The following is a 26,095-nucleotide window of genomic DNA, read 5'->3' on the forward strand; positions in this document are numbered from 1 at the left end:
CTGCGCCACTGTTGCGTTTCTATAAGCGTCTAATCTGAAGGCGCCCTGAGTTTAGATACGTGTACAACAATGTTGACGCCTATATCTACGTATGTATTATAGGGGATTAGGGAGTGCCTTATATAAATGGTTAACGTTACGTATACACATATACAACAATATTAGTTACAACCTTTAAATACCTGAGTCGAACCGTTATATTATCACATTTTTCATTAAGAACCTGGCCGATTGTTTATAAAACGTCTGATGTTGTACACTGGTTGTACGCTCATATGTTTAAAAGAAGAGAGAAAAGCGATATATTGTAAATGACACAATAGAAATACGAAGTGTTTCACGGTAAAAAACAAATTCTACTTACGACTCAATTTACGTTACCGCGGAACGGAATGGAAGCAAGTTTGTAATCATAGCACAATGAACTTTGTATCAATTGTGTATCGTAATTGAAAAGTACTTATTTGTAGATTATAACTCTACAAATTAATTCGTCAATTTGAATAATAATGTTATAACTAAAAATGTAACTGGTCTTTTACAAAATAAACTTACTTGTTCAACACGTTGTTGCAAACTTTTTTTAACATAAAGTCTATGGATTTACAAGATTTTCAAAGCTTCGAACTAAAAAGTGTGCTTTTAGGAAGGCTTTTGAATTAAGTGAAGTCTTTTTAAAAACACGCTTATAAAGAAGTACAGTGTTTTAACGTTTAAAATGTATAGGGAGTTTTTCCATTTCTAGTCGTACGTTTTCAGGAGAATTCCCGCAACTACCGTATCGTATCTAGTCGACATAAAGTTCATTATGTTATGTACAATAACTTTGCTTCCATTCCGTTTCACAGCACTGTAAATTGAGTTAGTATAGAATCGCGTGATCGTGTTCATAATTAACCAGCATGTTTGGCGCTTTGAATGATGCCCACGTCGTAGCCCGCACTTTCATTGTAAGTAGGACTTTAGAAAATTAATGGCAATGACCAGGAAAGTTAAAACTTGTATATTTTTCTCGTTGACGTAACTAGACTCTTATACAACGAGCCTGGATATCGCTGCTTTTCAAGAATACTGGCCCATATCAAAAGTTGTTTTTGAGTAATTTACTACACGTTGTGTTTTTATTGGTTAAATTATCACGTGATAACATTGACAAGGTACACGATTCGTAGTGTTTGGTAGCGTCAGATATGCTTTTTTTTATTATATTCTTGATGAGTTAGCTGCTTTTAGAGTAGGCCGCTATTCTAGAAAATTATCGATACGTCAGCTTTTAGTACTAATGTTTATAGCGCAACGATCAACCGGTATACCACAACAGACTATAGATTAAATATTTATCAATAAATATATTGGACTAATATTTTAAATTCAAAAACTTGTGCACTCTAAAGTGAATAGGGATTTTATCTTTTCTGAAAGACAGATTAAGGCTTCTGATTTCACAAAATCTATTAAGAACAAGGATGTTCGTCTTCTGCGTCTATCACTGCGCTGACCTACAAGTAAATCACTAATCACTTTTGAGTGCACTGTATTTTGCGGTGTAGCATCTTAAATAGTATTTTTGAAGTATCAAACATTTTCGGGGAAAAAGTCAAGACGCTTTTTCCATCGCTAGTTAATTAGAAAATGTCCTAAATTTACAGAATATACATATTTATTTAAGTCTATCTTAATGAAAAATAATCAAAACTTACGATGTCCCTGATAAGTGGTCAAGATATTGTATAAGTTTTTCCTTAAGAGCGGTCACACAGGCAGCGATACAGTCGCTTCTTATGTTGAATCAAAAAACTTGCATCGCATTTGCACCGCGATTGTATCGCTGCTTAAGACGCGCATGTGAGTAAAGGTAGACGACTAGCGACTGCATCGACCACTACATCACGACTGCATTGCTGTACTCGTTGCCAAAACTCGCCGTGTGTAAACCGCTCTTAAGCACAGGTAGAAGGAAAACGAATTTTTAAACAAAATAGTCTTCAGTAAAATTTTACTGTGTAAAAACACACTTACAGGGACTTTTAATTGTTATAACAAATACTCAAAACCTACTTTAAAAATAAAAATCTTATTCAAACCCTTACTTCAATATCAATCAATTTATTTCGTCAATCATCAATAGATCGCTACGACTCATCGGACAACCATCACACTAATAATCAATTGAATAAAGTTAGTGGACTTAATAAGGTCACGCTTCAAGCACACTTTCTTTTGTTAACACTAAAGCTGTGATTTTACAGGTCAAAACCATATTCTTTATTTAAAAGGGGCAGCACTGTTTTTCAACCTGCCAGTATTTCAAATTTATAATTGATAAAAAAATGCCGAACCAATGCCGTCATTATACGAAAACCTCGTTTTCAAATTTATTTTCAGAAACTTTAGGGGTTCCTTCAAATTGACGCTTATACAAGAAAATCGCCACTACTCATTTTGATACAATATTTAGAAGCGCAGTTGCAGCACCACAGTCGTGCCACACACACCACACTTTTGAAGGTCATATAAGCGAAATACGCTGAGTGACCAACGGTGTTGCATCGGATAAATTAGATATTGCGACAATTCCTCAATTTGATATATTTTATAATTCGCCGAGACCATTTGCCGATTACAATAAAGTTAGAAGTGTTAAGCAAGTGTGAGTATACCCTACTTTAGATTTATCGACAGCCTTATAAATACACTAACTTTGCAATTTATACAGACACCCATTTTTGGTTTTTTATAATCTTTTTTGTTTATTTAAAAAAAATATTTGTTCTTAACTTTGGACATTTGTCAGCACTAACAAAAAAAAACTAATTTATTTCCAAGATTTATTTTTGAAATTGTTGTTATTTATACTGGGTGAAAATTAAATAAATATTTGATTCTATATTTTTATACTCACACACACCAGTATTCAACAATTTCTAAAAATAAGAGAGACTTTTTTTTATATATACAATTTCACCTTTATGGGACGAAATGAGTCAAAACAATTTTTTAAATCTGGTATATTTGTAAGTTGTTACTTTGGGCCATACCTGGCTAAGACCCATGCTCAGGAGTGTATAATGGTCTAGAATTCATCACAAGCAAGGTTAAAACAGGACAGTTATGAAAATGTGGAAAAGATGAAACCTTAACGACCCTTTGCGTATCCAAGGCGTTCTTTCGTCTTTTTACAAATCTGAATATACGTCCAGAACCTAATTAGATTTTTACCCAGTATAATATTTAATTAATAATAAACTAAAACACCTATCTAGATCATCAGTTATATTCATAAGAGACATTTAATTTTCCTAAAAAAGCTAAGAGACCGGCTTGAAAATAATGAAACAAATTATTTGCGTACCAAGCATTGACATAAATGGACGACGGGTCTAATACAAAAACCACGAAAAAAATGTCCCAAGTGAACCTATTTAAACGTAGTGACATGTCAAGGAATATGAAAAAGCTAAAACGTTGAATTTAAATTGTAATGTCATCGCAGTACTGTCTAATTTTGCTTGCTTCGCTGTCAGTCGAACAAACGAAGACTAGAGCGTGAATGACGCTCTGTATACGATTTTAACGCCCTATAAGTTCGGACACTTTTTAGCGCGGACCCGACGTCCATATTGTCAGTCAATGGTAGCAGGTATAAGTCTTTAAAAAAAACTAAAAGTCTTTATAAATATCAAATGCCTTGAGATATGAAAGTCATGGTGTGGTCTTACCACGATTTTTTCGCCTTTTCTTTAGCCGCTGCACAATCAACATAGTACCATCTCATCTGCAAGTTCTTCATAAATGAATAAACCATAGTTTGCATGACATTCAGGTCGGTCTTTACTTGGGTCTGACAGTGAGAGACTGAGTGAAATACATATATTAGTTTTGACAGGCCTTGCGATATAATTTAAATTTTTTTTTAAATATCACTCTATATATTTTCAACTTAGCAATGAATTGAAACGGCAAGGAATGGTGCTACACTCCTAATTGACTAAAGCACTGTTTTTCAAAAGTTGTACGGTGTTATGGGTGGAAATATTTTTATAACCTGTGAAAAAAAATATTTTATAAACCCAAGTTAACTGTATTATGTAATTTCAACTCATTGCCGACACATTTAAAAATATGTACAGAGGTGTACGTCTAAAATATGACTGGCACTGTAGCAAAAAATAATATATTAAAATTATTTATTAGAAATGCGTGTTGAAGTGCATTTCTTACCCGATGTTTATTTTATTGTTTTTATAGAAACCCTATTTTTTCAATTCGGTTTATACGCCATTTTTTACTCACCACCATGCCCACATGATTATTATTTCAAATGGAATTTGAACCGACGCCACATCTCTATTAGTTTTTAAAAGGGTATAAGTAATAAAAGTTCTGCAAGCGAAAAAAATAGCTTTTTCAAATTATGAATATTAACTGCGTTATTTAGTGACCTACTGAAAAACATTTGCAACGATACGACAAAAATACGAAAACAACCTAATGAAAAATTTGAAGTTTCAAAAAATCTTGCTGACGTAATGCCACTCTAACAACATAATTTATATTTTACCGACAACTATTATTAGCCCTTTTTATCGCAAATAACTTATTTTATATTTAAAAGTGACATTGTGAATCTCATAAGTTAAATATTAGACATCACATACGTTGGTCTGATTCCAAAGTAAGAAACTAAAGCGCTTGTGTTATGGAAATCGGAAACAACGATGGTACCACAGACACCCAAACCAGAGACAATATAGAAATGTTAGTTTTTCTACATTGACTCGGCCGGGATCGAACCCGGTAACCTCAGAGATGGCGATTTCATGAAAACTGGCGTGCAAGCCACTCGACCAAGCAGGTGTTTGTTGACCTATTCTTTCACACGGAAATACTATTATGAATGACAACATGGGGGACATACATCGGAAAGTTAAGTATTTCTTTCGGAAATTTAATATATTATTCGGAAGCAGTTTTTTTCATATAACTGTGATTTGAACAAGTTGTTGTTTGTTTGCGCACTATATGATTAATTTTGTCGATATATTCTGTGCGACCCTTGAAAAGCAAAATGGAATAAGGGGCACATTCGAGTCATATTGAATTATATAATATACCGTTGGAATCAGAAACATTAACTGATTCCAACGGTAACGGTCTTTCATTGTAAGTGATGTAAGTTCATATTTAATAAAACATAGTATTTGCTAAATGGCATCACATTTCATCATATATTTCATTATAAACAAATTATTATACCTTTTATTTGTATTAAGCAAAGAAAAATTAAAAACACTGAATGAACGGTTGTATTTTTTTCCTACTCATTAATTTGCAAAAAGATCGGTATTTTTAATTACAAGAAGATAATTCACTCTTACAATTAACGTCGCGTGTTTATTTTTCAGTAACTCATTTTAACGCAGCTTAGTATTACAGGGCGTCTTCAAATTAAACGCTTATAGAAGCTCTGCAGTGGCGAGTCTGTGCCTCGGCAGCCGCGCGTCTGTAGCGCTTCAGTAATTTTTAGTTCACTTCGGGCAAGCGCAAACCGGCGGACGGGGGAAGGCAGAGGACACTACATTTACCAATGTATATTTTATACAATTTAATTTGAAACAATGCGGCGCATTTCTCTCTGCGTCTCAAAAATATTAATTTAACCTTATTTCAATTGTAAGGCTTTCTAAAGTTTCTAAAGCAGTGCGAATTTGTCTGCGGACCATCCGCGCGGAGCGCCGGAGCGGAGTAACAAGTGTGGCGTTAGAACACCATTTTACAGTGACGCGGATTGCTCCGTACGGAACATCCTCTACTTGAACTCCGCATAAGCCACCCGTGCGTTCATTGTAGGCTACTGTCACGTGAATATTCGCAATAAATTAAATATTCGATTCATAGCATTGCGGATTCTACGCATGCGTATGGCCCGCAGGAAGACAGTCCGTACATACCATACGCAAAGCTGTGAAACCAGCCTTATAGCATAAATATACATTGATAAATTTAATGTGACTGAAAAAATAAGCGCCTGCGTTATGACAGTGGCGCTGCAACTGGTACCACTGCAACGCTTTTATAAGCTAATTTGAAGGAGCCCTAACCTAAGGAAGGGCAGTACTGTAAAATTGTTGACTGAAATGAATGGTACATTAACAGTTCTTCCCTCTTCGATATTTAAAAAAATTAAAATGTATTTTTTTGTTTGTAACGATTTAAATTGAACACTCCCGTGAAACCGATAAAAGTAACCAGTAACATGGGGTCACATCACAAAACACTTTTCACCAATCAAATAAAAGCCAGCATTTCCCGTGAGTACGGTCCGGTCTTGGCTCAAAAAAAAAACAAGTTAAATCTTATATCAGTCTCTATTTTATTTCTACCTATATTCTAGATTGTTTTTTTATATAACCTATACGACAATTATTGCTATTTAGACAGTTTTCTGTTGCACTTTCAAAGGCAGTTTTATTTGTTAACGGTTAGAAAACATTACTTATGGACTATGAAATTTCTATTACAATTTTTGAGTAATTCTGGTAGGAATTTTCTACCTTTTTTTTTCGTAGTATACCTTTGTAAAACTGTGGTACTCGCGTGGGAATATCTATCTAATACGCACACATTGATAGCAAATATTTATCATTATTTTATTTAAATTTTTTATTCCTTTTTTTATTTATTTACAATATTACTAATCCGAATAGGTATTTACAAATAGACCAAAGTACATTCCTTTTCTAATATTTGTAATAGGCTAAAAAACCTCGCCACTAACTTTTCGATGAAAACAAAACTCTATGGTCTAATTTAACGAATTAGTTCCAATTTTCCACCACCATTGTAAGTTAATGGCGCTGGCAGTCAATCTATACCCGCTCTTCAAGAAAAAGGCGAGCCAAAACCGCCCACACATAAAAAAGGTAGGTCCATACTGCGGTTCCTTCAATTTTACTCATCACACTGAAAGATGTTCGTATCAATAAAGAAACGAAAAAAAAGTTCCTAATAGTTCTTGAAATTAAAAAAAATGTTCAGTTTGATAAGTACAAATTTTCAGGCATTCGGTCCTTGATAAGAAAAAATACAGGCAAGTATTCACTGGATATAAAATTTAAAAAAAATTAAACTGCGCTCTTTTACCAAATAACCATTGAAAATTAATTATAAAAAAATACATGGCGCACATTAAGCTAAAATATTCCACCAATAAGGAATTTTATATCAATTAGCATTTTGGCTGTATGATTTAAAAATGTGCGAACATTTTTCAATGACGTCGAAAAAACAATTTTCTCTACATTTGAAAAAAGAACCGCAGTCTAAATTTTTTTTTAAAAATGGACCTTACCTTTTCTGTTTCAATAAATTAAAAAAATCGACATTAAAACCATAGTTACACTACACTAGTGAGGTCCGTGAGTTGTTGAGGAACATCAGGAACGTCGACACACGCGGCGCATAGAAGTGATCGAAAGTGACAGAAGTGACGGGGTCACGTTCAATGGTGTCACTTCCCGTGTCCGTTCCCCACTGCCGGCTCAACCTGCAAAGGGAGGGACGTGTAAGCGCGCAGCCGTGTGTCGTCGTCCCTAGTGAGGCTGCGTGGACGCATGGCGGGCAATTTATAGACAACAAAAGAAAAATAGTAGATCTGGTACAAAGGGCCTCGACTTGAAAGTACTCTCGTGATCTAAACTCTTATAAGGGTAATAATTTACAGGTTACATTTCTCTTACCTAATTCCGGTGGCAATTTTTATTATTTCAATATTCTACAATATTATCATGAAGTATTTATTATTCCTGAAATATTTAATATTTCACGATAATATAATCGGATGTTTAAATAATAAAAATCGCCACCGAAATTAGTTGGGGAAAGCTAACCTGAAAATTGCCGATGTCACCGTAATGTTCTTGACGATTTTCTTAGCAATAAAAAAAAAATATGCTATTGCGAAATTCGTAGAAATTTGGCGCGCCAGCACTATTGGATTTGTATTTCATATATGAATATCTCTATAGAGCATATTCTCTGCGAGTTCACAGTTATCATAAATCGATCAAAAACATAACGGTCATAAGGCATTGCAGGCAGATTTTGTCAAGAGTACTTTCTAGAATTGATTGCCATGTCCATTGACGGGGATATTGGGCAATAAATTCATCAGTCAAAGACGTGAAAAATCCAGTTCGAAGGACCAATTTCAAAGGTTTTGGAAATGGAATGCCGCCGCCGCGCGTTTATTTACGCCTAGCAATTCGCATAACTTTTTCTTTTTCAAAAAAAGAACAAAGGTTTAAAAAAAATATAATTCTTTAATTTTTTTTATGCGAATTACAAAGTGCATCCCACCCGCCACCAGGGGTTTTTAAAAGCAAAGACCCAGCGTTTTATGAGTGTCTGTTTAAAAAATGGCCATACCACGTCAATGAAAATACTAGATTGTATTTTACATTATAAAATATTCTAATGATAATACATTGAACCAAATGTTAAAAACCACTTGAAACCAAACGCTGGCGTAGAAAATGGCGAAATTGTGAAAACACGATGAGATTTAAAAAAAATATTTTGATTGAGAATAATGTGATTATTTTAAATATTTACTTATCCATTTATGAACAAAAATATTAAAAAAATGTTGAACTTTCAAATATTTTCTCAATTTCACAAATTTGAGTTAGAGCAATATGTGATTTCAAGTGCAATTTATGATTTTAAAAACGGCATAACGTGTATTTTTTTATTTTACTCCAAAATAATGCTCCTAATGCCATTCCTTTAACAGACAATGCATGGCCCCCCTTTTCCAATAAAAAAAAACAAATTAGTGTCCAGTCATATACAGGGTGTTACTTTTTTCCACGATCCAAAACGAGCCCCACAGTAACGATGTACACAGCTGCGCTTTAGCTCAAGTTAGCTGTTACATTCAAGATATAAAAAAAAAGTAAATACAACTTATATAGGGTGGTTGTAAATTTAATCGGTACAAATATCAAGTGCATGATTCGTTACATTTTTGAACAGTCGTTTCGTTTATGATCAAATATAAAAAAAAAAACAAAATAACTACTAAAGGCAAAAAAATCATAATTTTTCGAGACGACCTTAAGAATACCATAAAATAAGATTTTGCTAAAAAAATAGTCCACCATATACAATATTAAAAAGAAAAACACTTCATAAAAATTACACATTAAGAGACATAAAAAAACAGCATACAAACTTAAATATAACAGCCAAAATCTTGAAAAAAGATCCGTAAAAAAATAGGAAATAATGGTGATGCAATGTTTAGACAAGCCTTTAAAAACAAATTGTACAATCAGTAGCACATCAAGCATGAGAAAGGTGTTTATTTGTATACAGTATGGACGAATAAGGCGCGAGCACATTTCAATTGGTAATCAATAAATAAAACAAGACCAATTAAATATGACAATTTTTCGATACAAATTTCTGATTTACCACGAAATTATGTATCAGGTTAGTAAGTTTTACTTCGCGGTTTTCAAAAGATTTTTTTGTAGTCGTGAGTGCCAATTATATTTGAGCAGTTATTCTTTAAATTAAAATTAAAAATGGAAAATTTTCAAAATGTTTTCCCCAAACCTGCAAAAAATATATATATATTGTTCTAATGGATATTTTCCAATGACCCAACGCTAGTACGTAGTAAGTAGTAGTATGGACGTAACTCATAATTCGACCGCGCAAATAAACTCAAGAGAAAGCTCGTTACTTTAAAACTCGTTCTCGAATAAAACTGAGAAATGACAAATTCACGTGTTAAGCTCATTTCAGTTAATTCAGAACTTTAAAACGCTTCCCTGTAAACTTGGCAATTCGAGATACGATACTTTACGTAGGAGGGGGTCGAATTTTGCAAAATCGAATTTTTAACATAACATAAGCCATGAATTTCGAAGAAAAGGCACGCATTAAATTTAAGGTCATGATAATCGACAAAATTGTCAAGTCGGTACCAATATCAAGATCTATGTAAAGGAACCATTTTAATCCTTCTGCCAATTGACATCCAGACACTTTTATGTCACGTACTTCCGCGATACAAACGACAATGTGGTCGCAAGTTTTTGTTACAGCCTGTATAGCACCGACAACATAAATATTCGAACAAGTTTCCAAATCACATATGAAAATAGACTTTAAAGTTATAATACGCTTGAGTTGCCATGAGTGAAAATAAATATTCCAAAAAAAAAACAAGAAACCTTAAAAACAGACGTGCGTACACACTATTTACAAAATGGCAATGTTTTATTGTAACACCGACAAGATTGTTTAGCGTTCCCAGAAGCTATAAAAATAATTACCTAAGGACGCTTTAAAATTAGAGGTTTATAACAGTGCAGAAGTGGTGCTACCGTGGCGCTGCAGATGCGCCACTACAATTTTCATACAATATTTAGAAGTGCAGATGCAGCGCCACTGTCGTGACAAGCGTGCGCCACTTGTTCGCTGACAATGGCGCTATGGACCCGCGATAGCTGCGCTACAATCGCGCCACTGCAGCTCTTCTCAAAAGAGTCTAATTTGAAGGCGCCCTGAGGTCCATTCTGTCGGGCACATTTTCTATTATTATGATACTAAAAAACGTAATTAACCTGTAATGTAACCTGTCAATCTAGAAATAAGCCCAGCAGATTTTTATTATAATTTTCATATAAAACTATCGGAAAACCTAATGGCATACAGGGCTTTATTTACATTGACTTTAATAGTCAGATTCTGAATTGAACAATATACAAAATTTTAAAAATGTTACAAAATGCAGCATTAGGTATATTTTTATTTCTGTATTTTCTGCTAAGATCAACTTCACCCAGGATGTGATTTGTATAAACCGACAGTAACGGGACTCATAAAAAATTCAAAGATTGTAAACCGATTCAAAATGCCATTGAAGTCGTAGTGGATTCTATTCTTAATGTAGTTGATCTTAGACTTTTCTTTGTGTTTTTTGATTAAATGCTTTTAAATTGAGATTCTACAGCAACTTAGGAAAATACAAATGGTTGCCCATTTAACACAGACAATTTTTTTTTCACAATTAGTAGAAAGTTGTCATAATTTGTACATGTGTATACGAATTTAAAAAAGGTGACATTAACTGAGTGAAGGGTGACCTTAAAGAATGTACGGGTCAAATGCCAGGTTATACTAAGTAACGTGTAATATTAATTGTATAAGTTGTACTACATAATATCAAATTTAACAAAGAAGTGGGATATGTCCTGCCCCTTCACTCAGAAAACATCATTGATAATGCATATGTTATTTTTTATGCTGACAACTATGTTGCAGCAAAAAAAAAAAAGAAAAATAAAAAAATTCAAACACTTAAATTAGAAAAAATATTGATTTAATCTTTCACGAAAAATAACTAGAAAACTTAGCAATTAAACAATTAATATACATTAACAACTAAAAATATGAACTAACACTTATGTATATTACGAAATTCGTAATTGTAATCTCATTTTTTTACACAGACATTGCAATTAAACAAGTTACACTTCCGGCTACAGTTTTTAAAACAAAAGAATGTCGACTGATGCACACGTCGCCCCTTTCCTTACTAAATGGCGTTTGCGACATTTTTATCCCGTGTAAGACTTACAACTTAATTAGCTTTTAGAAGCTATTTATTTAGCTAATTGACAGAACTGAAGTACTTCACCGAAACTGAGCTGCTCTGAGGCTGCATTACAACAGTCAGCGAAGGTATGAAATGGCTGGTACCTTTACTAAGGGTTGTGAACCTTCTTCGACGTGCAGGTTTAATCACGATATTTTCCTTCACCGAAAGGCTCATGGTAAATTTCACACATACATTCCGAGAAACTCACAAGGCGCGAGCCCGGATTTGAACCCACAACCTCTGCTTGAGAGACGGTATCAAACCATTAGGCTACCACGACTTGAACACAATAATAAGTTAATAAAAAAAGTGATGTGAAAAACAAGTCATGCGCCTGGTGGTAAGCGACACGCTTATCCATAACAGTTGCAGTGTCATTCAAAGCTTTAATTGTAAAGATACCAGTCACCTTGAGACAAAGTTACAAAGTCACCTGTGCTTGTACTTTATTAAATTGTACCAGACACACCAGAAGTGTACCTTTCATAAACGAATGTCAACATTATTTTTTGTCCGTAATAGAAATGCACATTAAAAAAAAATAAAACTAAAACATTATGTACTTCGAAATAACATTTTAGCCAAATAAGTACACGGTATGTCGTACAGAGTATGTTTTAAGTACTATGTCTCGTTTGAAATATTTTTATTATATTAATATCTAAATAAATAAATCTATAATATTAGATTAACCTAAATGTTAATGGTAATAATGTTACAATATGCCGATAGTCACATGAATTTCTTGTGTCTTTACCATAAGTTTACAGTTGTCGCTGGCGAGAGCGTTAAGACAGTGCTGCTTAGGGCTTTAAATCGCAAATATCTGAGGGGCACTGCCACTGCGTCAATTACCTTGAGAAGTTGAAATATCCCATATTTCCGGAATTTCACTAATGATGATTGGCAATCGGTATGTAGCAACTGGAAAATCTATCAGCGTCTGCGCTTATAGTAGTCGATTTCATATTAATCGCATGAAAAGACCTACCGTATTTTAATCAACAATCTAATTGCGCATATGACCTCCATCTCACCTGATGGAAAGTGATAATGAGGTCAACGATGAACCATGCACACCTAAATAATGTCTATTCACTCTCACCTAAAAAGGTTCCACCTGAAAAGGTTCAAGTCAATAACGTTCAGGGATCAAGTCAGCAGGCAAGCAATTTTGAGAACTGCTGCAAAAATAATTCGCGTTTTTTTTTGGAATTTTTCAAGTTAACAACATAAAAGAACATTTAACTACTTACGTTAGATACCTATTAAATAATTTTATCTAGTCGTTATAAATGACTTCGCAAAATAAGCTATTTCTTAAAAAGATTCTTGGTGTTATCAAATTACAAAACACTAACTGGGACTTGCAGTATTTTGGTTTGACACAATAGAGTAGTTATAGTTATGTGTACCCAACACAATAGTGTCCACGTTTGCGCGGCGCTTGTAATATACAAAATGTTACTTCTCTTTGTGACCGATAGGGACGGTGTGCGATTTTGCATACAAAATTGTCATGTATTTTACATCAGTCGCGAGGCAGAGCTGTCGCCGTAATCTTATGGTAAAGGCACTGGTCTCAAACTAAGGAATTCTCTGTAATATAATTACCAGAAAAACGAAATTAACTCTCTACAACCCAGAACAGTCAGACCAGACATTTTTTATTTTCTTTTATTGATAGGTCCACTAAGTGCTGGGCCACCAAGATCAGTGAAAGTACATAAATGTATCGAATGTTACTTTGTTGTTTTTGTCTATATTTAACTGTGAAAATAACGGTAACAATAATGGCACCATACATTATGAATATAACAGATGAACTTTAAAAATATTTACAAAAAAAAAGAAAAAACAATTTTGTTGAATTTTGCTTAAATAAATTTTTCCAATACTAATATTTTTTTACGCAAAAAAACATAGAGATTTGGTAATTAAACCTTTGTTTTTTATATATATATTAACAATAATAACAATTTCGAAAAAGAGGAAACAAGGAACATTTCCGTGTACCCTGTATAATTTGTACGAGATTTTTTAAAATTCGCTTTAAATTTTTTATGATAGAATTTATGTGGCACACAGGTAAATAGAATTTATGTGGCACACAGGTAAAATAAAACCATATTGCCAGTAGATAATATTATCTGTGTCAAAAGCACTAGAAGGCACTACACAGTACTTTCTCAACACACAGTAACGTATTAACTGTGTGTTGAGTTCAATTTTAAATGGAATTTCACCCTTAGTCGTAGATTCAATATAAAGGTTGAAAAATTACACCCAGGAACCGAGGATAAATTTCGTTGTTCTCGTCACTAACTGTTGTACTGATATTTTTATCGTAACTGATTACGACGATTACGATTGATTACGACGTATGACTGCTCAATTTTCAAAAGCGAATATTATCCATTACCTATCGTATATCTAACTTTTTATGCATAAACCAGTAATAGGTTAACTTTAACACGAGCTACTAAAAGATTTACCTAATGCCGGTTACGACAGCTAGTTTAGGAGACGGACGACCAGTCTGAAAAAGGTAGGCTCTTTCGGCTATTCTTTTATTTCGGAGTTTTGAGCAAAAACAGTTTCTTATACACAAATTGAACAAACAGGCTACTTTTTAAACTATAATATAAATTAGTCCTTAAAGCGTACATGGTAATGTATATTTTTCAATAAACCTAATTGCCTTAGCTCGGCAGTACTTAAGTCATTTTTATAAATTGTTAAGGAACATGGTAACTTTTTTTAGAGATATTTTTATTATTTATATTTCTCTTTTAAACGTATAAGTACAGGGGGTAAGTTATTTACAAATTTTATAAAAAATATTTTGTGATAATGAAAAAGTTTAATATAAAAAATAGTAATTAAAAATAATATTATCATTTTTATGGAATGTCACTATTAACATCACAAAGCTAGGAGAAACATTTAATTATTGTAATGGAATGTCACTGTTAATGTTAGACATCTCCGATAAAATACAATTATTTTATAAATGGGAATATTATTATTAATGTCAAAAAAGTAGGAAATAAAGGGAATAGACTATTTATGTGGAAAGCTTGGAAAAATAATGGAAACCTCTTCAGGGAAACAAAAAAATTAAATAAATACAAACAAGTGGTGGTGTATAGAACATACTAAAGGTTGAAACATGACATTTTAGATAAGGATTAAACGAAAGAACTAAATAATTAAATAATAAGTTTTCAAGTTGGAGATTTTTTTAACCTTTTGAATCATGTATTTAGACCTTAGGTCTGCTAAAATACTAAATAAAAAATTATCACAAAATAACAACATTCGTTTTATAAGAAAAACAAAAGGCGTAACACAGAGAGTCCATTTTGAATTTATTTTTCTTTACAGTAATGATACTAATGATTAACATCTCGCATTCATTTTAACGTAAATTTTTGTTAAGAGCATTTTTTGTCGTTTTTTTTATATGTTAAGGCTTTGGACCCTAGGCCATGCCATCCGATCAGAGTAATATTTAAAAAAATATTAATTTAAAGATTAACTTCAATAAATAGACACCGAAACGCGAGTATATATCCTATCTATAAATTTGTGTATATATATACTTTTATATTTATTATTATAAATTGGAAAAAGTAAAACTTTAGAGTCAACTAGCTGTGGTCTTTACCAGTTTTTGTAAGTTGGTTTCGATTGAACGACAAATCAGGAGTGTAAACTTTAAAAAAAAATCGATATTTTTGACACAATATTAATTGACATGAACCATTTAAGTTATTTGACACAAAGTGTCACGAACTGGCCCTTCACTAAAGACTCTCAAGTTTTACTGTATCATGTTATAAACACTTGTAATTACGAGTAGAAGTAAACTTCAAGCTACATGTATACATATAGCATAAATAGCTTATAAAGCACACAAAATATATATGATTATTATTTTTTGTAGACATTAAACAATTTTAAATGTATAAATTAACGTGCACCGCATATCAAAGTGGCAAATGTTGCGCATCGTACATGTGTACAAAGAAGTAAATCTGTTGTTTTACACAATGTATTGCGCATTTATCGCGTACTTGTGTATAAACACAAGTCCATATTATATTGCACGCGTCATATAAAAGATTCATACACTGTTACGATACGGGATGTCATGTAAAGGTCCCCACCAAGCTACTACATTAGTTTAACGCAATATAATGCCACGTGGATGTGAACATGATGTAGCAGTATAATAGTTAATCTACTACATCGTGTCAATGAAATTTTATGTTGCATCGTACAAAAGTTGTAGTAGTGTAAGATTATTTTATGATCTTACAACGCAGCAATAAAGGAATCATTTATGTAGCGCAAGAAACATGTTGTGCAGTGTTCACTTAGTTTAGTTTATGTTTAGACATAGGTACACGACAAATGCGCAATACATAGCAAATGTGTGCATTGTGCATTTTTTTACTTTATCATTTATCCGGTTTCACTTAAACGAGTTTGGAAAACTTTTCGTTACGAAAAGATGAGTATTGAAGTAATTTATATGTAATTGATTTTTGCGGTTTATTTTAAGTTTATTCGATTTTTGTTATCTTTTTGGCATCTGTAAACCAAAGTTAAAAAAACAATTTTTCTTTCCTTCTTTCATTGTTACAATTGTACGATACAAATGCTGTGCTGTACACATCTTAGCTGCGCGGTGCCCCTAAATCTAAGCTCACTTGTCCTAAACATTTCCGTTTTTGGTTTCCGGTTGCGAGGCTAGGCCTCTGATTTAAAATAGACAAGGTGTTTGTGAATTCTTATAGATAATAACTAGTGTACATATGAGATATAAATGTGTAAAACATATATTCTAAATAAGTTTTCTGGCCCTGTACTTGAGACTTGTCCTTAAATTTAAGTGATGTAATCTATATCCAAAAAAGTCCATACAGGATGTTTTAAAAAGCCTAGAACAAAAGAAATGTAAGCTTACACACAAAAGTTAAGTCTAGAAATGCACTAAAATGTAATTAAGTAGACTTTTTCAGACACCCCATATCAAAATAAAAAAGACAAAAATAATATTGTTTTTTTGCCTCTTTTGCACGCCTACAATTTAGTGTCCAATATACCCGTCTATTATCATAAAAAATTACGTCATAATTTTAAAAATACAAGAGATATTATTACTAACATACACAACATAAGGCATTGAGATCATATTGACGTCAAATTTTTTTTTCAATGAAACAATAATATTTTTATCTTTTTTTTCGGACTATTGAAACTCACACGCGACTCATTTGATAAACGAGGTGAAATTTTTTGCAGAAAAGTAAATAACATAAATACATTTTTTTTTTTAATTTTTTAAACATTATAAAAAGTATTATGTCACACATAACTAAAATTTCACTCGTGATACATTTTATATATATTATTCCTAAATATTTAAGTGGCGTGGATTCGGGAAAAACTAAACGGAGATCAGTAACATCTGTCTCTTTCGCTGTCAGTTAATAATAATAATAATGTAATAGCACCCACACCAACTACTAGTCTCAAGTTAAGGGATTCCCTGTACTATGGGTACTAGAGTAACGCAGTTCACTCTGGGCCACGACCCAGAACACCCAGATCAAAATCAATTTAGTAAACTTAATCCCTCCGAAAAGACCTCCACATCCGACGCCCATGATGAAAACCGTTGGGCCACCGAGGTCGTCAAGTTCCTAAATTCGCACAAAAATTTTTATTGCTCCATTAGATATACAATCGGTAGAGTTACAAGAATTGGAGAGTATGTGGGTTATAATATATATATTTTTTAATTCCGCGACTTTATGTGGACAGCCTAAATGGCCCAAAACGTTGGTTTGTCCGAAAAAATAGTTTCATTTTCAATATGCAAATAACTTTTGTTCATGCTAAAGTAGATGTTATATCGTTTCTTTACTGCTAACGAAAGACAGACTTACTAACTTTAAATGTAAGTTTATTTTGTATTAACCCGAATCGACACCAATATCAGACTATGAAGTGTGATGGTAAGAGAATGCAATTTGTTATTACTATTAAATCAACAATAATAGACTCTTGACGAATACATAAAAAAACAATTTGACATATATAGCAAATATTATTAAGTGCATACAGATATGCGCGGTTTTTCGACAATCTACACGTTTGATCAAGCAATACGAGTAAAGGATCCATTTTTCTTCCATACAACTTGGGCCCAAAGATGTACGTCAAGTTCTATCACATATTTTTTAATAAAAAAAATACGGAGAATTAAAAAAAATTGGATTTATTAATCACTTGTATAAATTTAAATTGTCGTTGGAACATATTAATGACTGCCAACACAATAATTATACATTGCAATGTCTATGCTTCAAATGGTACGTTACCAGCTATCGGGATTATTTAAAAAATACGTCTAATCCACTACTTCTTTCGTAATTTCGACTCATCCGAAGAACAGAGTCCGATGTGATTATATAGCGAAAAGAGAATAAGTACGTTACAGAATAATTTCATTATTCAAACTTAAGGACTACGTAAAGGTGTTTTGAGAATTTATATATCTTGTTTCGTTTCGGAAATTATAAAATTGAACAATAGTCAATCTGACATTCACAGCGAAGAAGAACGAACGAAATGTACTATGTCCTGAGAATAATATAGCCTTGCACATAGACCTTTGTTCTACGGATGTGTCGATTTATTAATAACGAGTCCATTATTAATGCAATATATAATAAGGTTGACTAAAAGACTATGTCCCAAGCTGTTAAACTATTTAAATATTACTTAATGACACGGTGTCGACACATCAACGCCATAGAAACAAATCACACTAGCGCAGAGTCGAAGCGTCGCGTCCTGTTTTTCAATTACACCGCCTGGCGACGCGCGAAGCGGCTCGAATGCTACCTAGCGTCGACGCGATTCCATATTTGCAAAACACAAGTTTGTATCTTAATGTGGGAAAATAGAGATGAATATGCTATAGGCGAAAAACATAACGCGTCGCGACGCTTCGACTCTGCGCCAGTGTGAGTTGAGCCTTAGACGTTTTTTGTTTGTGTTGATTAGCTTCTCTAATTAACTATTTGTGTTTTTGATATATTCATCACGGACTAGCTCGCAAAGAAATAAAGCTGTCAAATCACGACAACGTACGTTTCGTCGAACGCAGTAATATTTATTCATATAATTGTTGAATTACATTTTTCAGCAATTTCATTAAAATAAAAAGATTTCAGTTAATAGATATAATTTAATTTATTATTATTTTTCCTATATAATTTTAGAATTTGTTTGACATAAGTTGTACCTCGGTACACAATTGGGCCTAAAATTGAAGGGATCCTTTGTAACAACAGACGGACGATCGATATCTTATTTTTGAAATAGAGTAAATGTGTCAGAAGCTGCCTATCGATATAATATTTTTTGTATAGTCTTGTCTTTTTTGAAGACGTAGTAAAATGACAGTTCAATTCGCAAGTGTTGCCCGCTTGCGAGCAGCTAGTGATTGCAGTCGATAAATATTCTATCGACTATCGCTGAAAATTGGTCACGCTTATGGAATAAATAGCCGGACTTTGTTTCAATTGAATCATCATTCGTCATTATTAGTTACTGAGCACAAATTAATTTGAGTTGTATACATATATACACTGCATTTTGAACTATGAAAAATACAAAGAGGAGACTTATTTTAAAGTTTTTCATTTTAATTCAATATAGACTCGAACCCAGTTATTCTTGTTAAAATGTATTTGAATAATTGATCTCGATATTAGTAGACCAACTGTCAAAAGAACGCCGTAACATTCACAATTCAGACATTTTTGGCAAAAGTTTATCTTCTTTCACAATCGATCGATTAAATTATCGACAACAACTACATAACAATTTAATGAAAACTGGCAACCTTACAAATGTCATTTTACTCCGTCTTCAAAAAAGTCAGACTACAGATCGCACGTGTCGATCGTCACAAAATAAACAAATCTAAGGGCACCTTTGGGCAGTGACATTGACGTCCTTGACGTTAGTATCTTTGTACCGTCAAGAGCACGTCAAACTTGACACTTTGTACTTTGGACCGTTCTTATCTCTCGACGTGCTCTTGACCCTGTGCACTGGTCCAGTGCACAGGACTGGTCCAATACTGAATAGGGACTTGCTGTGATTAGATCAGAGAATTGGACGATAAACGATTAGGCATTAAAGGACAAGGCATTACGAGAATTAGGCGTTATGAACCAAACCGGTGTCGATTGCAATATTTTTATTGAATAAAATATCATGTAAAAGTGATGTCACGTTAATTACTAGTAAAAATTTTTTTATAGGGAAATGATGTCATAGGCAATTGAATTAATTGACGATTTTAAGTATATATCGAGTTCTTAGGTTTTCGCGATTGTTACACATAGGAAATGAAACTATTTTTCCGGATTTAAATCCGGAAAAATAGATTTTAAGTATAATTCACTTATTTACAAAAATAGAAAAGTATTTAAATACTGTGTGTTTTGAAATGTTTAGGATTTAAGGGAGCACTTATCAGCGGTCAACAAACACAGAACGACCGTTCCGTAACTGACGGTTGACCTTTAGAAGTGACGTCAATGTCTGTGTTTGCCATTACGTTTGGAATATCAGTGAAGTGTGAATGATGTAGGTAATTTTAATTGACTGCCATTGCTAATTGTCAAATTTGCCACGTTTATACTTTTGCTTACGAATAACAGACGCGAATCAATCTGTTTGATCAATCGGTTAAAATAATTCTGACAAATTATTGTAGGACTCTGACCTCGCTCTAATAATGACTCTTGTACCAACGTTCGTGAACAAACAAAAAGGAATTAACTATTGGTGACAGTCCTGATATAACTTGTCAGATTTACAATTACTACGGGTATATCACACGAATTGTTTATGTAAAGGTCAGAGCGCACTATCGCGACACGACGTACGTCGTCGTTATGATTAGAAGGTGTTTACCGTTAATCCGGTCGATAATACGACCGAAAGTACTCAAAAAACAATTATGAGTAATTATGACATATTAATATTAACATAGATTTATAAAGCTAAATTCAATATATCCCGATCACGGATCGGACGAACGGGAAACAACATAAAAATTTACGACGTCCTGTCGTAAAATACGACACTTGAAAGACATCAACGACGTTGTAGTTGTTCACGAGAAGCTCAGGCAAGGCATCATATACACACGTAACAGTAACTTAAAGCTATTTCACACGAAGTCTAATTCACTCAGGCGGTGGTGGGGGTACTTCCGGCGGCGGCATGGCAGGCAGAGGAGGCTGCGCGGGCATCGGAGGTGGATACATAGCCCCATAAAAATACCCGTCCATTCCCATCCCATAATACAACGGAGGTGGCGGTTGCACCATATAGTACGGCAAAGGATTGTTCATATTCATATTAGGAGGAGGTACATTCATATTCCAACCTACCTTGGGTTCAGGGCGTGCCATCTTCTGTGGAGGTCCTTGGTCAGGAACTCCGCTGCGTTTTCTAGAAGTCTCTAGAACTTCTTTCGATATCTTGATCTTGAGACTGGAGGACTGAGGCGGCGGCGGCGGTGCAGCTAATCTTTCCTTGGGTATCTTTATTTTGAGACCTGGACTTGTCGAAAATTTATCCCTAGGTATCGTTATTCTCAATGTTCCATCCGTTTCATTAGGTTGAACTGGACTTTCTTTCTTCTTATCTCTATCTTTATCTTTTTTGTGTTTCTTACGTTCTTCTTTTGTCTTGTCACGGTCTTTGTGTTTGTGTTTGTCTTTCTTTTTCTTTTCTTTCTTGTGTTTTTGGTGTTCGGGTGGTTCTTCTTGAATTTGGGGAGGTGGTTCAGGTTGAACAGGTGCAGGAGGGGGAGGTTGTGGTTCAGTTACAGGCTCCTTCTTTATTTCTAATGGAGATTTCTTTTCTGTCGCAACAGTTATGGGAGCAGGTTTAGCTAAACTTTCTTTAAGAAGATTTGAGACTAATGTAGGATCTGTTTCGATGCCATTAAGTGACCGGGAAGGTATTGGTTCTTGTTTAATAGGCCGTTCGTGTTTAACTTCGGGAAGTCTAGCTTTTATAGCATTTCCTCGTTGAGAATCTCTTATAACATTCTCATATCCCGGCGTCTCATCTATTTTTTTAACAACTGGAACTAATTCTGGTTCAGAATTGGATTGAATCCGTTGTCTTGGTTTCTGTTCTTTTGCTGGTGGCGATGAAAACGGAGAAAGTATAGCAGGTGGTTGCATATCTCGTATTGCTGTTGATGGGTCAGGTCGTTTCTTTGGACTTGGTGGTTTTTCAGGGACTGACACAGGAGGTTGAGTTGGAGGAGGTGGTCGACCCTCAGGTTTGAGTCGAGGTTGGACAGCAAGCTGTGGCCTTCTAGGAGCTGCAGCCGCAGCTGCAGATGGGGTAGTCACATTTTCTGGTGAGAACAATGACGGTGGTCTTGTTCTTTGCGGTGGTATATCTGGGTGGTTAGGTATTTGCGGTTGAGGAGCATTTGTGGCTGTGGCTGTAGCCGTGGCCGTAGGAAGGGATGGCGGTCGATGATGTCTGTGGTCATGGGGAGGTTTGTGGTGGGGAGGTTTATGATGGGGCCACGGGTGATGTGGCTTGTGGTGGTGTTGGCTAGGTTGTCTTTGATGGTGGGGTATTGATTGTGAACTACTTGGTCTCTGTTGTGGTACTCCTGGTCTTTGATCCGGTCTTTCTGGACGCTCCTGTCTATCTGGTCTTTCGACCCGATCTGGTCTGTCTGGTCTTTCGACCCGGTCCGGTCTATCCGGTCTTTCGACACGCTCCGGTCTGTCTGGTCGTTCTGGTCTTTCCGGTCTCTCGGGTCTTTCAGCCCGTTGCATGGCCTGTTGTTGCCGTCTTTCCCGCTCCTCCCTCCGTTCTCGTTCTTCTCTCTCTCTCTTCTCTCTGTAAGCGATATAATCTATCTTTTGAGAGGGCTGGGACTGACTGCTCGATGTAGTGGCTGGTGCGTAGCCGCCAGGGGCTTGTTGCCGCCGCCTTTCGCGCTCGTATTCTGTGGAGCAAACAAAACTTGTTCAATATTTACTGTTCTGTAAAACGTCATTTATACAGGCATAGACGACGAACGTTAATACGTATATATTTAAAAAGCGTATTTATGAAAGTGCTTTTCACTTTAACGCTTTTTAGTTTGTAGCTTACAAAATCGTTTAGAAAAACGTTTTGCTATTTTAACCCATTGATTGTTTTAAAAAAAGCTTGTTACATTGTGTTGAGACCGAAAATCGAGAGAAGGTATTTAGTAACTAAGTTGATTTGTGAAACACGAGTTTTATTTTTATTTATAACAGCGTTGACGAATTAATTTGTTTAGGAAACATAGATGGCGGGAGTTCATTTAATATAATAATTAAGTGAAGTGGGCTACGTGCAAGGTTTGTTGGACACGGACCGCTCAGAAGGGCGATTATAGAGATTTTCCAGGATGAAATTGACCAAAATGTTTATAGTAAAATCTATAAACGACTTCAAAAAATGGGAAGGTTCTCAATTTGGATGTATTTTTTTTCGTAAATGTTACGCGATAATTCCGACATTTGTGAACCGATTCCAATGATTCTCTTTTTGTTGGAAACGGGGTTTCTCTGTAGTGAACATATAATATAGTTGAAGTAAATATTCCTTCTCCAAAGGAGGTAAATTAGAGGATAAATCGGTTTTATTGAATTTCACTCACTTTCCGTTAACCGATTTAAATAAATCCTGGCAAATAGATGTTTCTCTACAAATTTTAAGGTTGCGTTCTTTTCTAAAAATAAGTTATGATAGGTAGAATCGGTATTCAAAAATTATGCTACTAATGCACTCACCTTTATCAAAGGAGTTCTTGTCGTAGTCGTCGTTGCTCTGAGCGTGTTTCTTGTCGAAAGGCGAACTGGCCACCGCGCCACCCGCGTGGGGCAGGGCGCCTGCGTGGGGAGAACTCCCGCCTGAGGACATCACAATTAACACTTAGGAGATTATTTTATTTATTTATTTGCAAACTTTACAGTTTTTAAATTTGAATAAAAATAGAGGTAAATTAATTTGCTACTCCGCGAACCCAGTGAAGGTTAAATCGTGCAAAATAGCTGCGCTTGTGTTGAATATTTTTTCATGCAGTTAATTATACCACCCTCCCTCCTCGCTCGGCCGAGCGTCGAGCAGTCAACAGTCCCTGAGGATGCCTCGACTCGACTTAAAATATTGTTTATCAAAGAACAATCTAACAAATTGAAATACATATTGATAACATATATAACTGAATTCCGTTGCATTAATAGATTTAGACATAATTTATTTAATTACTATATATTTTTTTAAATTTGTGCTCTGTTTATACAACAATAATTACCTTTTAAAGTGGGGGTGTTCCATCGAAGAATTATTATATATATATTATATCGAGTTCTTAGGTTTTCGCGATTGTTACACATAGGAAATGAAACTATTTTTTTCGAATCTAAATCACACACAGGATGCAGGAGTTTACAAGCTTGATTGCGAGTGCGGTCTCTCTTATATTGGACAAACGAAGCGAAGTATTTGTACCCGCGTCAAAGAACACATAGCTGACGTCAAACACCGCCGTGTAAATAAATCTGCAGTCTGCGAGCATGTCATGGATTAACCGACACACTCAATTAATTTGTGTATTGAGTTTGGCAAACCCAGGTTTGCAAAACGCAGGCAAAAGAAGTCCGTTATCTAACCAGGATGCTGGGACAGGCCATTGAAATTAAAAAACATACTAATTTCAACAGGGAAGATGGTTTCCTCGTACCACCAGTTTGGGATCCTGTATTTCCTCTGTTGAAAAATGCCAAGCAGACATTAGACTGCAGTACTAATTAATGTTTTAATTTATTCTAATTATCATTAATAATTAATTATACAATTTAACAAATAATTTATATTGTTAAAATGAAATAATTTGTAATACACATGTAACGTAAATTCGAATGTTCTTTGAAAATTAAAAATAAGGTAGGGTGGTTTGGATTAATATTAGACATAACTGGTTGTTGACTACCACTTCAGTCAACCATGACCATGCGACCTGCAAGGACCCTAACGTTGGTGTGTTTGAAAAAACAAATATACGCAATTTAGATCCGAAAAGAATAGTTTCATTTCCTTAGGAGATTGGCTTTTTAATCACTGGGGTAGGCAAAGATTACGAACCCCCTACCCCTTTCCCTACATTTAAATCCACTTTCAGTCTGCTTTGTGCCGACAATCCACAACATCCATTCATTCATTTCAAACCAGTCTGAATTTCAGAGCCAAATCGAGATCTTTTCAGAAACCAATTCTGAACATCAGACTTGAAATGTAAATTGAAACTTCTTTTATAATATCAAGCGACGGGACAAACAACTTGTGGACTGGATAGTAAACTAAATGCTAAACTTCAGCAATAAACTTCCTGTGTATTTCGTGTGTTATAAATTTTAAATAAAGCTCACTGTTCGACATGGTCATCATCTTGCGTTTCAATCTGGAAGGGCATTTGTCGAATATGTGCAGAAACTCGGCCGTGAGTCGCTCGAGCAGGTCACTGGTGACACTGCGGTCCACGTACGAGTACCACTGCCGGCCTTCGCTTGACTGCGGGATCTGTACAGATAATCAATATGCCACACCCCAGATCCAGTACTGTGACTACTAAAGTAAGTAAGTACGATCACTGTTTCTTTGTTTACAGATTATTCTAATTGTAAAAAAACCAAGTATAGTAGAACTAACGTTAACATTTATTACTCACCGCCCAATTGCTCCATTTCGAAGCAAGATGAATGCAGAAACAGGCGACAACCGTAGGCCGGTACTGCAGGCACATAGTCGTCAAATGCAGACTGTTGGACGCCATGAAGTATGACGTCTGCGCAAGGTCCTTCGGCGCTGCAACGAGAGGATCTATTTCAATAAGAAACGTCGTCATCTACCGGAGGCGAATTTGAATACAATGGCCAAATTTTTAATGGGGTGATAAGATGGCGTTTATTACAAACAGATCGATAAATCAATCACCATATTATAAAATACTAAACGAACTTAGACTTCGAATAAGCACACATAGAGTAAGTAAATTTTTCTAATATCCTGAGAAATGGAAACAAATTTGGTCAAGGAATTAAAATTCACCCTGTATTTTTGAAAGGCATAACCTAGGCCATCCTGTCGTCTGTGGAATACAGAGACGGGACAAACAGTCTTCCCGTATTTTGCGGGATATGGGAGAGGACCGCACTAGTGTTGTTCGCCAATAGTAAAATTATCGATAGACCATCAACAGTATCGAAAGTTATCGTATACAGTTATTAACATTTCCTATAGTAGTTCCTTCCC

At 34.7% G+C, this 26,095-nt stretch overlaps 1 protein-coding gene across 3 annotated transcripts in view; it reads right to left on the reverse strand.

The window, feature by feature from the left end:
* Positions 1–6,933: 6,933 nt before the first annotated feature.
* LOC113227823 (cyclin-T) overlaps positions 6,934–26,095 on the reverse strand; it is a 40,195-nt gene continuing 21,033 nt past the window's right edge. Inside the window, exons 6-10 of one of the 3 annotated variants that reach the window (XM_026460857.1) lie at positions 25,512–25,663; positions 25,213–25,363; positions 23,575–23,694; positions 21,166–22,757; positions 6,934–7,546 (exon numbers count right to left, since the gene is read on the reverse strand). In XM_026460857.1, the coding sequence (XP_026316642.1) occupies positions 7,511–7,546; positions 21,166–22,757; positions 23,575–23,694; positions 25,213–25,363; positions 25,512–25,663 (2,051 nt within the window). In that variant the 3' untranslated portion in view covers positions 6,934–7,510. Of the gene's footprint in view, positions 7,547–20,282; positions 22,758–23,574; positions 23,695–25,212; positions 25,364–25,511; positions 25,664–26,095 lie in introns of those variants that run through there. The other 2 variants (XM_026460855.1, XM_026460856.1) reach the window with 2 other exon arrangements.

This window comes from Hyposmocoma kahamanoa, unplaced genomic scaffold, assembly GCF_003589595.1.
Source record: "Hyposmocoma kahamanoa isolate Upper Pololo Valley unplaced genomic scaffold, ASM358959v1 218, whole genome shotgun sequence".
Classification (NCBI taxonomy): Eukaryota; Metazoa; Arthropoda; class Insecta; order Lepidoptera; family Cosmopterigidae; genus Hyposmocoma; species Hyposmocoma kahamanoa.